Source organism: Phallusia mammillata, chromosome 7 (genome assembly GCF_965637545.1).
Source record: "Phallusia mammillata chromosome 7, kaPhaMamm4.hap1.1, whole genome shotgun sequence".
Taxonomy (NCBI): Eukaryota; Metazoa; Chordata; class Ascidiacea; order Phlebobranchia; family Ascidiidae; genus Phallusia; species Phallusia mammillata.
The window spans coordinates 6,596,121-6,613,140 of record NC_137258.1 but is presented as its reverse complement, the minus strand read 5'-3'; the positions used below and the strand labels follow the sequence as shown (position 1 = coordinate 6,613,140).

General features: G+C 39.2%; 2 protein-coding genes across 7 annotated transcripts in view; both read left to right on the top strand.

The window, feature by feature from the left end:
- Window positions 1-940: 940 nt before the first annotated feature.
- LOC145237408 (glutamate receptor 2-like) lies at window positions 941-10,084 on the top strand. 3 transcript variants are annotated; one of them, XM_080100259.1, is made up of 20 exons: window positions 941-1,230; window positions 1,601-1,783; window positions 2,012-2,191; window positions 2,597-2,711; window positions 3,333-3,460; window positions 3,829-4,007; window positions 4,470-4,523; window positions 5,485-5,625; window positions 6,190-6,378; window positions 6,732-6,959; window positions 7,347-7,553; window positions 7,767-7,903; window positions 8,089-8,201; window positions 8,392-8,526; window positions 8,629-8,816; window positions 8,947-9,057; window positions 9,131-9,267; window positions 9,409-9,523; window positions 9,593-9,767; window positions 9,820-10,084. In XM_080100259.1, exons 2-20 carry the CDS (start codon window positions 1,675-1,677, stop codon window positions 9,954-9,956), a joined length of 2,778 nt encoding a protein of 925 aa, XP_079956385.1. In that variant the 5' UTR covers window positions 941-1,230; window positions 1,601-1,674; the 3' UTR covers window positions 9,957-10,084. The 3 variants fall into 3 exon arrangements, with proteins under 3 accessions (XP_079956385.1, XP_079956384.1, XP_079956386.1); XM_080100258.1 differs by having other exon boundaries at window positions 942-1,230; window positions 5,485-5,631; XM_080100260.1 differs by having other exon boundaries at window positions 944-1,230; window positions 5,485-5,631; window positions 9,593-9,752.
- A 3,167-nt stretch (window positions 10,085-13,251) lies between these two features.
- LOC145239230 (teneurin-3-like) overlaps window positions 13,252-17,020 on the top strand; it is a 76,283-nt gene continuing 72,514 nt past the window's right edge. For 3 of the 4 annotated variants that reach the window (XM_080102523.1, XM_080102522.1, XM_080102521.1), the window contains exon 1: window positions 13,323-13,338. Coding sequence is in view for 1 of the 4 variants with exons in the window: in XM_080102528.1 (XP_079958654.1) it covers window positions 13,299-13,338 (40 nt within the window). In the remaining 3 variants the exon portion in view is untranslated. Of the gene's footprint in view, window positions 13,339-17,020 lie in introns of all 4 variants that reach the window. The other variant, XM_080102528.1, reaches the window with a different exon arrangement.

Sequence of the window (17,020 nt, the reverse complement as noted above, 5' to 3'; positions counted from 1 at the left end):
GTAACCTTGGTGGTTGGATTGGTTGTTTCGTTTGCCACTGGTAAATATCATTTCCTATATTCCCATTGTTTCGAATATCGATGACTTATTTAAATGTTGTACAGGAGCCAACAAGCCCTCGGAAACTAATCCAGTATTGTTTCTGCCGTTTGTTGACAACAAATGCCTTCCTCACAAGGTCCGCGAGTTTTTTCGCTTTGGTGTTCCACAAGTGGCGAACAAAAATGCTGAGAATACGGAGTTGAAACCTTTGCAAGTTTCAGATGCACAACCTGCCCAGTAGCAAATACAGTTAATGTCTTTGTTATAACTGTTGGCTATTTTACATTCCAACATTGCTGCACTTATGGTATATATAAGCAGCTGGTATAATTGCTAATAACAGTTGTGGAGGCAAAAGCCGTCTAACTTTCAAACCATAAATCAAAGTATATTTTTTATGTGTTAATTTGGGTTTGGTGGCTGTGGATGATGTATACTTTGTGTCTAAAAACCACAATGCATGTGCTGAAATTTACATTTTACCGCAAAACAAATCCGACCGATTTTCTTGAAAACTTATCATCGATGTGATTATGTTCATTTTTTAAACGCTCAGAGCCAATTAGGTGTTGTAAACTAAAACAACTTAATAAAAATAAGTCAAAAAAAATTTGATAGTAGGATATAAGTTAAATATTTCCCATGATAGTATTGCTAAAAAATGTTTGTTTGTTTCGCGTGCATGTACATTATAAACAACATTAGTTGCCAATAAGTAAGAGTCAAATCGTTTTGACCCACTTGATTGTATTGTAATTTAAACGATACTGCCTTGACAAATCTCACAGGACTTACGTTTCCCCTTCAAAATTAAGACATTTTAGCGAACAATAATTTGCAAACAAATTACAAAAGCGCGCCGCTTCATGCAGGGTTTATTCCCGCGACGCGATTTGGCGTTGAATTCCAAAAAAGCGCAACGCTGTAGAACGCATCGATTCCTAGTTTGTAAAAATCTTGCACTTCGCGCTACATCGATCCTGTGGCAAACGTTCAGACCAAAGTCAGCCGCCCGGAATTGCGCAATTATCTTTCGCAGCGATCTTGATTAGGTTTTAATCCGCAAGCAAAGCCGCATGAAAAGTGCAGACGTCAAATTTGAGAAGCGTTCGATTGGCAGCTCCAGGAATCATTACGCATTTGAAGGCTGATCAGAAGTTTGTCGCTGCTTCGATAAACGGTCCCAGAGTAAGTTAGGAAAATGATACTGTGATGTTGAAAAAGCTGCTTGCTGATGTGTGTATATGACGGGACTTCAGATATGAGGCAAAGCAGATTGCTCTTTAATCTCTTGGAGTCATTTTTAGTATTGGGTTTATTACGCAAATTTGTTTTACATTTACTGAGAGTTAGATGGAAAATCTTAGATATATCTGCTCGAAATTTATTCCTGTGCTTTCGGAGAAATGTCATCAAATATACTGGAGTAAATATATATCAATGTAAACGAACATGTGCACTTTTGCAGTTAGATGGTACAAGTTGGTGACCTGAATATTAAATGAAATCTAAACGCAAAACATATTCACGTAGGAATTTAAATTCTGTTTATTGTCAGATACTGGCCATAACCTAGCAGTCGTGAAGTAAAAATTTGAGGTATACCGAGGGTCCATTTTGCTGGAGGGAACCATGACAAGTTGGCTAGTTATCGCTTTACTGTGCATGTGTGGTAAACTTTGCAGAGGTGGAGACAGTGATTATGATTCACCTTTTCAATCCTCCATCACTATACCTATCGGTAAGTGTATTTTATTAATATCAGGTTGTTTTTGTTTCAGGGCGACTTAAACTCGCATATAATTATTAGTTCAAACATATTTTGCAACAAAACTTTTACGTTTATTAAACTATTTATTCAGTTCGCCAGACGATCGCCGTTTCAAAACATATTTGGCATAATAATTACAGAAACTAGTATAGCAAACTAAAAACATTCACTTTAAACAAAACATACTTTTCTGTTCAGGTACTTTGCTCCCGGCGGAAAGTCGAGATGCAGACGCGTTGCTTAAACTTGCATTGCAACGTCACAATGCCTTTCCCGCCACTCTGGCATCACAGTGGGGGAGGGGTCAACCTTCCCTTAGGTACCAGGTGTTTCTACAAAATGCTCCTGTCAACAACAGTTATAGAATGGCACAGGAATGTAAGTGGTATTGGTAAACTTATTTAAAAATATGTCAAACTTTAAAATAAAACGTAAACACATTTCTTACCGTTCTAAGTCAATAAACCTCATTTAAGCCGGATTTGGTTTACCTGGTTCTTCGCCCAATTCGGAGAAAACTTCAGGTGCAAATGATTCGTAATGTGGTAAGACTTGAAATGACATCGGTTAATCCACATAATCCGGACAATTTTTTTGGTTCAAACTGGCCTGTATTAACCGACTGTAACTAAAATTTTAGTGCTTTTCTAATTTCGATCGACATCGATTAAAGAGCTAACATTCTTCTTATTGTTGTTTCAAAAAGTTTGTGATTATTATTAGCTGTTCAGGGCAAACTTTTATAATACGTGGTTCCATTTTTATCTATCTACTTACTTCTAGTTTGCACACACGTATCACATCGTGTGCAGTCTATGATCGGAGCTTGGGACGAATCATCTTCTTCCGCTCTTATCTCCTACACAGACACTTTCCAAATACCCTGGATAACACCGAGGTTTGTACTTTTTAGGCCAAAGCTTGCTGTACATCGTACATGTTTTTCATGTCTACATGTTTAAAAACGAGTCTATAACGTGATTTGGAATCTATCACTGACGAAAACTGTAGTCGACAGCTTTGAGCAATCTCCCTGCTAAAACTGACTCGAAAACTGACTTTAGCGGTCAATACTAAGTATATTATGTACACCCAATTTGGTGACTCTTCAATCACCTGTAATTGCGTTCTACTTGAGGCGACCAATTTCACGCAAAACCAGCTGTACGTTGAACAGCAGCACTTCGGGCTTAGTCAGTTCAATGCCAAATTAACCGTTTAAAATCTAATTTTCAGTACCTCAAATGCGACCACAAGCGCCTGTAATGGGTTTCGCGGTTGCCACAAGCTAACCGAACGTTAATTGTGTTTGGTGTTGCCTAATTGAGTAATCCAAATCGGTTTTTGAAATTCGCCAAAAATGCAAAAAAATAATCTTGCACAAAGTTTTGAAGTGGTTTTTGCCTTACGTATATCGAAAAAAAAAAAAAACATCCGTAGAAACATGCATTTGCTTTTGGAAATATTCTGATATTAGCAAACGTTCATGGATCGAAAACATACATTTTTATGTCAAAAGTTTTCTAATGGAAGATACCAATTCGGACTTCGTCGTTTCGCTTCATCCACGTTTGGAAAAGTTTCTACTTTGTTTTATTACGACTCTTCGCCTGAGGAAAATCACCTACGTATACGACACAAGAGAAGGTATAGTCAACATTTGTATTTTGATCCAGTTACATATTTTGTGGCATTTTTTGCAATAGGGGAGTCAAATCTTTGATGTAGGCATGTTTTTGCCCAGCAATAATCTGCATTTTCTGGGCTATCAACGGGAGTTAACTGAAACAAATGCAAATGCGTATTGACATTTTTTATGTTCCGCTGTTCGTCGTCTGGGACTAAGCAAGCTCAGTTCATGTAACGTTGAGGTCCACGCAGTAAATTGCAGCGACATGTTTTGTTTAAAATGAACCGGGCCAACCTTTTATCATAATTTGTCGACCAAGGGTGTATCCGAAGATACATATGACATTTCGGACATAGGCTGTGCCTAAATTTACATATTCTTGCAGTTCACCTTCCCTTGAAAACACTTCTTCGCTTTGGCATGAAATACAATTTCCAGGTCACTGTTCGAAACATAGACAAGCGTAAAAATGTCTTGCCTATACTAAAGGAAATTGCTTGTAATGCGGAAACCCACCTGATTTTTGACGTGAACCTTGATTCGTCCAGAACCATTCTCCAGCAGGTACCAAAATTACAGCGTTTTTATTTTTTGCTGCCTGAGCCCCTTACTACGGGGGATGTCAAGAAGCATTAAAACTTGTAATTTCTTATTGTGCGTTAACGTATAAAAAGTGGGGTAATCTGATGTAATCAATGATTTTCGATTTACCAAAGAAATATATTTTACTCGTTAATCCCTCTGTGGCATCGCTTAACCTTTGTGGTGTCCAGATCACAAGCCAAAGTTATAAATCCATCACGCCAAAGACCGTAGTGATCTTTTGACCGATCTTTCAAAAGTTCAAAATTTCCAGTGTCGATGTTGCAATAAACACGAGAGCTTTTCCAATCGATTTCTCGGTTGTTTCGCAAACCCTTGTTAGTCTGCCGCAGATCGATGGCAGCAATAACTTCCATTGAACAACTATTGACTTACGGATAGAGTCTCACTCGTCTAATCAATAATTGCTTATTTGTTTCGCAGATCGCGTCCATGGGGATGTTGACTGTCGAATATTTGTACATCTTCCTCGACTGGGTAAGATTTGACTTTTAAAGGCCGAAAACTGATTGATAAATAAATAATCATTGACGGAAAACTGCTCGCGGCTCGTTCGTCATGCCGTGTTAATGTAATCTTTTGTTAAAGAAGGGGGAACGGTATGTTTGATATTAGTGATGTACCGAACTCGCCTTTAAAAAGTTCGGTCCGAAATCAAACATTTTTAGCTAAATGTGGTCAAACCTAAACACATCTACAATTGCCAAAAGAGCTCTATAAACTTGACTTTAACACATATTTTTTGATTAACAATAATTGTATGCAGTGGCGTATCTAGGATCGGTTTTAGGGGGGGGGGGGGGGGGGGGGGGGGGGCAACAGCATAAAATATATTGCGCCACCTTGCGGTAGACTGTGTAGACCTCTCTGTTAGCACCTGTTGTGCTTATTAAACTCGCAATATCAACTAAATGCTGGTTAGCCTAAGGCCCTGTGAAGCCCTTACTCTTGCTGTAAGTAACGAACGTTATAGTCACGATTCGATCGTGTTCATGTAACACTTTTTAACACTCGGCACAGTTGTTTCTAACAGTTGTTGCCTCTTAATCATATTGTGAATTATCTTCACTTGTATGAGTGTGACGTAACAAAGTTATTATAAAATCCATTGTAACGTCATACGCGCAGTTGGACGCCAAGTGGCCTGGATTGGCATTCATTGTTTATTGAGATGTGTGACGAGCATCAATGCGTTACGCACATCAAACAAAATAGCGCACATTGCTATTCACAGTTTTGTCTGAAATTACAAGATTTAATACTAAAACAGCCGGTCAAAATTTCTTGAGGGGGGGGGGGCATGGCACATGTAATTATCTTGGATTAAAAAGGGAAATAAGTATCACATAGGTTTATTTTGCCAATTTCTTGTTTTCGAATAATGCAGCTTTACGTGTCAGTAACTTTCAACTGATGTTCTTTACTTACATATGTGTAGGGTTTAATAAACGACAACTTGGCCGTTTACGCCGGTGGATCCGCCAAACTTTACTTTCTCAGTTTTACGGATCAGACAAATTCTCGAATTCAGGAAGTTAAAAGAGAACTCAGAAAAACTAAGGAAGGAAGAGAAATTAAGGTCACGGTAAGTTAATGACATAATTGTTTGTTAAACAGAACTTTATAAATATTAGTTGACGTTTATGCACGTGAGTCATAGTCCATTACTCAAGGGTCTTCAGTAGGGTTTTTGAACTTTCCATATGCAGCCATTGGTACTGAAAAGATCAGGAAGTGTCAATTATGGCCAAATCATTTGTGTAACAGGGACTTTTCATAAAACTATTAAACCTTTTAAATGCTCCTGTAGCTTGCAATTACGAGTGAATTACCCTGTGTTCAGAGTTGGAAGCATTTCAGGCGCTGGCTTCTATTTTGACTAAAACATGTTTGATTCGGGCCTGAATTCATATTCGGCTTAAAACTGTGGCGCAAATTTCAGGCGTTTTTCGGGGTTTTTGTTATGAAATTTTTGGCTCGAACCGGGTTTTTGGATTGCCTTTTCGAGTTTAGGCCCCAATTGCAAGCCCGCTTACAACACTGTTCTGATATAGTAGCTCGAGTTTGACGTATAGACTTCACTGTTAACAATCATTTGTAAACGGACATAAATCGGTAAAACTAAAAACATTTTAATAAACAGGACGAAGCAGCTTTGGTCTACGATTCCTTTACCGCTATGGCGATAGGAATGACGTCAATATCGGAACGAAATTACGTGTTTGTTGAACAACTGCGGGAGGAAGGCAATCGAGAAGACGAGATTACGTGTCATCAGTTGCCTGTAATTCCCTTGACAACAGGCTTCGATATAACGCGAGCGATAAAAAAGGTAACCAAACAGCTTAAAGAAACTTGTGAAAAAGCAGCCAAAGAAGATATTTGTAAAAAAAAAACATTTTAAAAAGAAAAATGAAAAAATAGGCAGCACGTAAAACCAGTAAAAACAGTCATGGTTTTACTAATATGCTGGTCCGTCTATTTCTTAACGGAATTTTTAAAACCTTTTGTACCTTTGTTGGCATTCACATCAATAAGTTTGCTTTGAAAAGGTTTTACCTTTGTGCTGTGTTGCGGTTCCCAGAAAGTATTGCTCTTTAGATGTATAGAAGTAAGCCTAACAACCACGCTTGTTAAAACCGCAAACATGTTCCTTGTCCAATTAAAATTTGTTTACTTTACCAGGTGCAATTCACTGGCTTGACCGGAAATGTTCAATTCGACGAAAAAGGGAATCGGATTAACTATGGCGTAAACTTGTATACAGCGGGAAGCACTGGACCTAGATTGGTCGGGTCATGGACCGATGACCGGGATGACGAATTCGGAAAACTTGTTATAAACGGAACTGTGTCTCATGCCAAGATACTTGAATCTTTCAGAAACCGAACACTCATTGTCACAACAATTTTGGTAAGTGTAATGTAATCAGTAAATTAAACCAACCTACATTGTGATACTAATTTGTTTTGAGTGATATCGCGACGACTATAAATGCTGCGAATATTTAATTTGTAAAGCGGTTGTATGCAAACAAGTTGCCTAGATTTGCCTGGATCAAGTTGCCATTTTTTGAATATGATTTTGGAATGACTAATGTTAACAAGCTAACAAACAAAATCACATCATAAACAAAATTAATGCTCAGTTGGTATAAAGTTGTTGGTACCCAACAGTTTAATACCGTGAGAAAAAGGCTGCCAAAACCAATTCAAAGCTTCCAGCGACTCATATGTGAAAGGCACTGGTTATGTTGCTTTATCCTTTCATTTCGAAGGTTCTATCTAATGTTTTTAATAGGAGGAACCTTACGTGACACTGAAAAGCAATTGGGAGACATTGGAAGGCAACGATCGATTCGAGGGATATTGTGTTGACTTGCTCAAAGAGATTACGAAAATTGCTCCCCTGCAGTACAGGATTAAGCCGGTAAATGACGGACAGTACGGATCGAAAAACGAAAAACACGGAACCTGGAACGGAATGATCGGAGAGGTTAAATATCAGGTAGCTTACAGCTGTTCATATTGGTTTTTGGAACAACATTTCATTCTATTTGAGTTCAAAAAGTACAAATAAGAGTGTAATTAATGCGGCATAACCTGTCAGTAACTTTAAACATATATGTGAATATCATCGTATGAAAAAGACTGTTTGCTCTAAAAGGATTGTTTTGAGGAACGATATTTTCTGGTAACTTTAAAATTGACCTCGTTCCAGAAAGCGCATATGGCGGTTGCTCCGCTCACGATTACGTCAGCACGTGAGGCGGTCGTGGACTTCACCAAACCTTTCATGTCACTCGGGATCAGTATCATGATCAAGAAACCTGAGAAACAGACTCCAAACATATTTAGGTACATGAAGTTCGTCACTCTGCATAGAAGTGTAATCCATCAAAATTATAATTAGGAAAAGTTACATTTTTGTAGGAATATACAACTGTTTGTAGTATATACCAAATATGATCGCATTCGTATTCTTTTGATTAAATACTCTTACGTGAAACGTCACTAATTTTTGCACTTCTCGCTTTTCTTAGTTTTTTGGAACCGCTTTCCTATGAAATCTGGATATGCATTGGATTTGCTTATACTGGCGTGAGTGTGGTACTCTATCTTGTCTCACGACTCAGCCCATATGAGTGGCACAAAGGTACAAAATAAATTCAAAAGGATGATTTGGTTAAAATACTTTCACGAATCAGTGGACAAAAATGTGCAACATCTTGTATAACGAACTGAACATATAACACAAAACAAAATGCCAACAGCTTGGGGTCATGCACATGCAGCATGGAACATCACTTTTGTAGCACTATTTATAACTTGTCTGGTTATTGCAGGTGCGTTATCGAATAACGTGGACCAAGGGGAAGAAGCCGATTCGGTGACTGATTTTGGAATCATGAACAGTTTGTGGTTTTCGTTGGGAGCGTTCGTACAGCAGGGATGCGATATTTCACCGAAATCTTTTTCAGGTTAGAACATACCTTAATTCATCTTTTAGTAAAAAGGTTTTTGCTCTACCCTTTAATGCAAGTTCCAAGACTTGGTAATAAACACTTTGTATCTATCTTTAGGGCGTATCGTGGGCGGAGTTTGGTGGTTCTTTACTCTCATCATCATATCGTCCTACACTGCAAACCTCGCGGCTTTTCTGACAGTCGATAGAATGGTTTCGCCTATATCTGGGGCTGAAGATTTGGCCAAACAAAACGTCATCAAATATGGAACACTAAAGTCTGGTTCTACCGTCAACTTCTTCAAGGTAAGCACGTTGTTTCACTTTTCCTAACGATGACTTGAATTGTTGATTTTATTTTAAGATGTTAATATAATATTGGGTTTGAACTTATAGAGCCAGATCCAGTTTGTGCTATAGATCTGTTTTTTTACAGCAATCTCCGCTTCCGACGTATGAAAAAATGTGGGGTTTTATGAAATCACAAGATCCCTCAGTCTTCGTTGGCTCCAACAGGGAAGGAATCGAAAAAGTCAGAAGTAGTAACGTAAGCATTTTTCAGTATACACTAATTGGACCAAACACTTCCAAGTTATGTACAAAACATTGATGTCACTCAGGGAAAGTATGCGTTTTTAATGGAATCCACGTTAAACGATTACATGGAACAGCGGAAACCGTGTAACACGATGAAGGTTGGACCGAACATTGATGCAAAGGGATACGGAATCGCGTTGCCTAAAGGATCTCCTCTGTAGTAAGTTTAAATAGCCACCTATCAAACTGCCTCCTAAACAGTAAGACTTATTTAATAAAAAAATACAAAGTTTAGAATCTGGCTTAATTTGTACAACTGTGTTTTTAACTAATTAAATTTATTGTTGTTTGTTGGGTGTAGCGACACAGTAAACTTGGCAATCTTGACTCTGCGAGAGCAAGGTCAGTTACAGAAAATGAAAAACTACTGGTGGTATGACAAAAGCGAGTGTGGACCAAACGGTAACAACTCTCCGGTAAGTTACTTGCGACCCTGTATACAATTAACCAATAAAGCATAAATGTTGTGTTTTAACTTTACCCAGACAAAAACTCCGGCCTTGATGCTGAGCAACGTAGCGGGGGTGTTTTACATTCTTATTGTTGGTATGATCCTTGCTGTTTTTATTTCCATCATCGAATACGGGTATGAGGCGGTTAAGGCGGATCACAGGAAAAGAAAGAAATTGGTCGACGACAAAACAAGTACAAATCGAACATGTATGCATGCTGTAGGGACTTATAAAAGATAAATCATCTTCTCATTTTGTAGGCACTTCTGGTTTAACGTTAAACGTGGTTTCATCCAACAATAACCCCCACCCAGTTGAAATACCTCGGTCCATTTTTTCTCCACCGCCAAGTGACGCTACACGTTCGCGAAGAAACCATCATTCGGCAGACATTTAATTGTGATGGAATCCAAACTTTTACTGCACTGTTATCGTACTGTGATGTTTTATATTTATTAATCGCGTCCTTGCGTTTGTATCCAAATAAACTTGGACGTATTTTTGTGTAAAAAAGAAAGTATCAAATAGTCACCACGTGTACATACCTATTTTCAAAATATGTCTGGTTCATTTATGTTATCTAAAACAAGTTCCTTAAAAAAACTACCTAGAAACTTTATCTTTGGGTTCTTACCCTCTTAAAGTTATAACTCTTGAATTTACGTTTGTTTACTTCTTGTTTTGAAGTCGGCGGTTTCACTTTCAAAATACACATGTTTGACAAATGTCATATAAAAAGGTGAATCCCATTTAAACTTTAACACAAAGGTTAGAACTAAAAGTGGTATTGTTTGTTTCTTGGCCATACAGTTCGAGACATATTCCACTTTAACAGGCACAGTCATGTTTTAAGCACTTTCCTTCAAGCAGTTACGTTGTCCTGGTTTGTGGTAATTGTAAACGGTTTGGACTAAGTAAACGATGTCCACCAGCCTTCCACAGCCCCTAAAGTAAACGTGATATATTTTTGTGTATATACCCTACGGTTATAGGTAACTCCACCCTACATATCGTAATTAATTTGGTGAAAAGTAGGTGTACAGAATCACATATCAGACAAGCGTATTTTTAACTTGTGTTGCTGCGTTGTTTGGTAAAACTCATTTCACCTAGTCAATTGTACGTCATCCGCAGAAATTGTTAGTGATTTCTAGAATATCATACTGATGACCTGAATAGTCGATAATGTCGTAGGTGTAACATATCGATGACGGTATCTTATGCCTCTCTTGCGCAATGTGATAGCTTTCATGTTTGCTTGGTTCTCAGTTTGTCAAAAATCAATTTCGTTTTATTATCAATCCTGCTGTGTATTCCAAACACTCTCGCCTCACCACGTGTTAAATGATCAGCTTGGGAAACACGAAGAACAATGACTTGTCAAAGGGCGTTTCCAGTTGCTTGTTTCTCCTCCCAATCAGATTGGTACGACGAAAAAACAACATGTTAACAGACAACATTCCAACCCTCGGCCGCCCACTGAAAAGGCTTCTACTATGGGAGTCCGCTTTCTCGCATTGTGGTGGAGAAACACGTATCGAGTCGCGTTTAATTTTGCTTTGTTGTCGTTGATTAGGTTAGGCGGGGCTAATTCTGTTAGGGCGACACGCGATACCTGGACGTGTTGATTTGGTTCTGGCAGTTTGCGCGTGAACAGGTCGCGTGAATTCCAAGCGCGGTTTTAAATGTAGTTTGTCATCTGGAATCCACCAACAACAACCAAACCTGAGAAAAATAATGAAACAAAAAACTTTATAATTCAATGGGTCACCTGTGGCATGCTTTTGCTAAATTTACTCCGAAAAATCTATTTACATAGTCGTCAAACTGTTAAAAATATACGGCAAGGTGTTATCCTAATCATCACTGCCTATAAAAATGGAAATGACAACTAAACCACTTGGGTTTACCTGTTAGCGAATAGCCTGGTCATCTATTTGCTCTGTTGATCTAAAAATTCATTCCACCAGAAGCTCTAAATGTGCCCACATAACACTTTACCAGACGGGGTATAAAACGGTAACCATAAGGCTTTGTGTAGCGGAACAAAGTAGCGCGAGTGATGGCAAAATCGTTCGCATTTGTCCTGCAGCGGAAGTTCAACCTAAAGCCTCCGATTAGTCCTTAACCCGTCGAGGATGTAAAAATAACTTACATACGAACAGACCCGTATCTTAGAAGCCGAGCAGTCAAAGGCGCTTTCTCCACCAATGGGATTTTAAGTGAACCGAACCGTATAGTCTCATGTTTAAAATAAGATATCCGGAACATAGATATCGTAAACACGCTTTGAAATGCGAGGGGAGCTAAAGCACTTCGGTGTTATATTTGTTTACATCAGCACTGGAGTGATTTTAGGCGTGGTAAATGATCAAAGAAACAGCCTATGTGAAACTACACCTGGGCAAAGGCATACCAGACGGGATTTCTAGGTTAAGTGGAAAAAGATTAGTTTTTCAGTGCTCTCATGAAGTGCCAAAAATACTGAATCATACAAAATGCACCTTGAACGGCCATGAATAGGTTTGTCTAAGTAAAGGTGTAACAGCTTTTTATTGTCCTACAATCGGGAACAATTAAAGAGTAAAAACCATAAAAGACAAGCAGAGCAGATATACCAGCCGGAAATCCAAACCATTTTAATAACTACGAGCTTATTTACCACGTGTGGTATCGTCGTTCCGATAATTCGCTATAGCGTCGTAACAGAGAATAACAATAAAACTATGGGACGTCAAAACGTCGATAATTTACAATAAAGCTGCTGGAGGAGCAATAGTTGTTTATGGAACAGCAATGTTATGTTAATAAACGGCAGTAAAAAATGTAACACAGGTATCTTTTATCATTTCTTTGCGAAGTGCGTTTGGTTACTCATCACGTACTACACATCTGGCAGACGGGTTTAGTTGATCGGTAACTTGACACTATTTTGCCGTGCAGTCGCTATTCATTTCATAATGGTGCCCGTGCGGCTGCTATCACAACATGTTGTCAATAGAAGTTACAAGATAAATTTCCCATCGCCTTTATGTTCGTGGGAGGAGACGTTCGTGTTTTGCTTTACACTCGGATAACGTTTACAAGCAATAAAAGAATTCAGCACGTCGCGCGCCATCCGATCGGTTTTGGTGATTTCCAACCAGGATGTGAGTTTAAGTTACTGACGAAAACACATCTTAGTTTTTGTTTGACATCACTTTATTCTCTTGACAGTATTGTTGAAATAGTTTGTAACCGAAAAAAATTGAGTGTTGGGTTTTTATCCGTGCTTGGCTCAGGGGTGTCGTTTGGTGGCGCAAGTACATTGTGTAATGGCGTCAGATTTTAAATTTCCTCAAAACAGGTCATCAATTAGGAACTTGGCCGAAACGTTCCGGCGCGTCTGGCCCACATACAGATGCAAAAAAACATTGATCGGGATTCATTCCCTAGACGCCTAGAGCGTCCTGGGTTTGACCCCCGTGAAAACCAAAATGAAAATAAAATACAGTATCCCCATTAGTTAACATTATTCAACCGATTTGCTGCAGGGACCACACTTCAAATATTTTGCCGCCAGAATCCACCTGTGGCGCAATCTAATCAATTCTGACGCGGCAACGCTTTGGTTTGTTGCTGATACTGAAGCAAGCCAGTTCAGTAAATCTCACACATGTTGATAAGGGTTGCCACTAATTCTTGATAGGTTAACTGGTGACTTGAAAAAGCTGGTCCAGCTGTTCTTGCTGTCTGTTCCATGGTTGGCCGAAATGAAAGAACTGCAATCCTTTCCGCAGGTAATGGGTAATAATGTTTTACAGAGAAACAAATGTTTGGATTGTAAGATTTTCAAAATATGTTGGTGGATATGTTTTCCGAAAACATCAAGATAAATGTTTGCAACACTCAAAGGGCATTAGTATCGTGCCTTACAGAAGTCAGGGCGTTTAAAACTTGACTGGCGTTATGCAATAGATAGCTGTCTAGTGGCCGAACCGCGCAAACGGTTAATCCGCGTAGAAAGCACCGTGCAATGAGGCGGACATTCCTGTAAGTCTCATCTTACTGTTTCGACGAGCGGTCAAGTGTCATCGAGTTCTTAGCTCGGCCCAGGTCAATGACGGAGCTGGTGGAGGGGCAAAGTAAGACGGAACAACCTCCACAGCGAATCTCACGGCCAAGACCTTTGGCATAGCGTGCCGGTGATGGGGTTTCTGGGATTAGCCCTTGTACCCACACCGAATGGTTTGAAGCAGAAATAAGCACACTTCACGTCTTATTGTTAAGGGCACGCGGCGTTTTTTAGCTCGCTTGTGGCGCAACCAGATCCCAAGGCACCGCCGCCCAGGCGAGTAATTAAGCTTATTTCAAGGCTTCAAAGTGCCATAAGGAATGTGCTGTGAAAGGCTTTACGCTTCAAAGACGAATTTGTGGAAAAGGGCAACGCTCCATAGTGAAAAAAATACTATAGGAATTCCAATCCTTACAAATCCAATAACATAAATTCTCTACACATTGATCGTCGTTGGCAGTTGAATGTTACCCCAATTTAAGATAGTTTACCTGATGCTACAAATTGACATTCACAGGCTTGCTCACAAAACTATATGTGGGAATTTGGTGCATTGATTTTCTCCATCAAGCACACGGTAAGCCGTTTTTCCACTTGAGTTGTTATTATGAACCTGAAACATGCATTCTTTCAACGCAAACACCCATATTAACCCTTCATTCACCTGCGCATTTTCTTTTCGTTGCCTTTAGGAGGCTTTCCGTAACTACATGTAATTTCATTATGGAATCAAATTTGCTGGCTTATTGCCGGTTGTTTGGGATTTGCAGGTGCCTTGCAAGGTCAAAGCCGCTGGTGTATTATCGTGCCACATGATCTTCAACCACAGTTTCTGTGCAGTTTATGGTTTACTATGCCGTATATGGGTACACAAAGTGGCGTTAAGCAGCAAACAAGACAAAATTGTGACTTATCACAATGTTTAAAAAACTTTTAGACTTTTTTGTAGACCTTTTTGTTTTGTTTGTAGACCCCAGCATGAGTATGATAATTCTACAAAGCGCTGTTCCTTTTATAGTCATACAAAGTTGGTATGTCACAGAGTTGTAGACATAACTCAAATTGGTGTCCACTTTGCCGAGCCTGAAAGTACAAGCCTGAAACCCGACTGAAACTCGGACATCCTGCGTCATAGCTCCGCAATTGTTCCGAAAGTTAGGTTTACTAAAGCTATATTGCGACACAAATGAAACCCAGTGTACAGTCGGGTAGAATCAAACCCGTTATTCAAACTTCACTACCCGGTGACTCTGTTTTGGCACCATTATATGGTTTTATCATGCTCAAGGTCTCGGTATGAATGGTTTGATTGACATGCAGTGGATCTTCGGACTTAGGTGTGCACTTCCACGCAAAGTTCATGCGTAACGGCGAAAGATGGAGTTACAGCGCGAAAACCAATCGTCAATTTAGCGTAACTGCTTGGGATATAACTGACAACAGTTTACTGCAGGGGATATTCAAGGAGATTTCTACAAACGAGTATAAACTCCGAGACAAGGTCAAACGATGAATGTGTTATTGTGAAGTCTGTGAACGAGCGCTGATAATGGTAAGCATTAACATTTTATTGGTGTTTGCAACTACGTTTTTGCACTATTGCATTGTTTATGACAGGCAGAAAAATAAGTTCTTTACCGGTGTTAACCGTTTTGATTTAACCTGGTCGTTTCTTTTATCTTTTTTATCGATTTTTGGACATTCATTCTCTGAAGGCCAAGGCGGATTTTCTTGGCCACGGGAGAGTTTTAAATATTTACTGCCAGTGTCAACTTTCACTTGCCCAGCATTCGCCTTGTAGCGAAGGTTTGTCAGCGCAATGGAGCGTTGAAACTGCGCATTAAACTTGTTTACGATTTGTAAATCAGGCGGTTAGCGTGTTTGCCAAGCCCCGATAATTGTTTTCGCTTGGCAAGATGAATGTGTCTGCCGAAGCATGGATAGCAGCCTCCGACTTCTTCATATTTGTTCAGGGCCCCGTGCATGTTTTCTGATCCCCTTTTCTTTTGTCCCCATGGGTGCGCGGCGCCTAAACATGTTATGGGTTATGGCTAAAGGCGCAGATCCATACCCTAACTTCCTCATGCGTTTGGATCGAAAAAAAAAACACTTGTAAGGATGCTGGGATAGAAGAAAGAAATAGAAATCTTCGTTCAAGTTATAAAACAGGGTAATATGAATGGTTCTATAAACCCTGTCAAGTTTGTTTACTTTTTATCTCTATAGGGCGGGATAGTTGATGCGATTCGACGTTAATTTTTTTAATGTCATATGTATACGGCATGTTATATACCACGACAAGTTTTATTACTTTATATCTTCTTGTGCTTTTAAGTTAAAACCATATATTTTACCATCTTTAAAGATAACATTAAAAATACTCTCTATTTGCTGTCGCCGTCACAGAATTTCATTTGCGAGGGTGCAGACAGAATTTAAGGACAGCTTTAACGCGACTTGAGTGGCAAGTTGTCTGCCCTGCTAACGTTTCATCTCCCTTCGAGCACCGCGTAATTGCGCTTCTTCCCTTATCCCTAGCGCGGCTCTCAACGTCCATTCGGTGACGTGACCTGTCTTGAGTGGTGGTGATGCCATAAAATAAACACACTTGTATGTATTCAGCCCCTGTACGGATGACTTTCCTGGCTAAATTCGTCCTAAGGGGCCAACAAGTTGTTCCGACTATGTTTGCGTTACCGTTTATGGTGTCATGTTTTGATATCGAATCATCTAATGTAAAATGTTAGACATCGTGATGTTATAATATTTGGTTGCTTGACGTCAGCTATAAAATAGGTCCGCCTGTTGTTTCGTTCCGCAATCCACACTCAATTCAATTGCATAACCAACCAAGCTATTTAACAAGTTTACATTTCTGCTAAATTTTTAATTTGCTTTTTTTTGTTGATTGATAAACCCTCAAACGAAATTAAATCACAAACTAGTGCCATCTAATCTTTAAGCTTTCAACAAATCATTTGCCATGCCAAGACGGTTTCTGCTTCCATACGCATTAGCTGGAAATTGTTCCCGACTTGTGTCCGTTAATCCGTTTCTGTTCATTATTTATGAGTTTGTCCTACCCATTTATGTCTACCCGATTATCATCTCACCTTATTCAGACCCTTAGGCAAGTGACTGTATGCAAAGTGGATTCAGTGATTTGCTATTGTCAGTCTGTTCAAACTATTCAATTAAATATAAAGTCGTTGTATCTACCAGATTTAGTAGCGCAGATTGATTGCTTGTGTATTTCAGGATGTGTTAGAATCGTAGACTGTGGTCTTAATGAACATGTCGTTTAACAGATTTTTGTAGCCTTGCTTGGCACATTTATGAACACCGTTGTATATTTTACAATGTTTTATTATTTGTACACATAGAGATAAAATCGTTTGAAGTGGGTG

What these genes read in the sequence shown, in the direction of transcription:
- LOC145237408 (XM_080100258.1), top strand. Translation starts at nt 1,675, where the DNA reads ATGACAAGTTGGCTAGTTATCGCTTTACTGTGCATGTGTGGTAAACTT. An exon ending in CCAGAACCATTCTCCAGCAG is followed by an intron (nt 4,008 to 4,469) that starts GTACCAAAATTA and finishes TTTGTTTCGCAG; the next exon opens with ATCGCGTCCATGGGGATGTT. An exon ending in TAACGCGAGCGATAAAAAAG is followed by an intron (nt 6,379 to 6,731) that starts GTAACCAAACAG and finishes TTACTTTACCAG; the next exon opens with GTGCAATTCACTGGCTTGAC.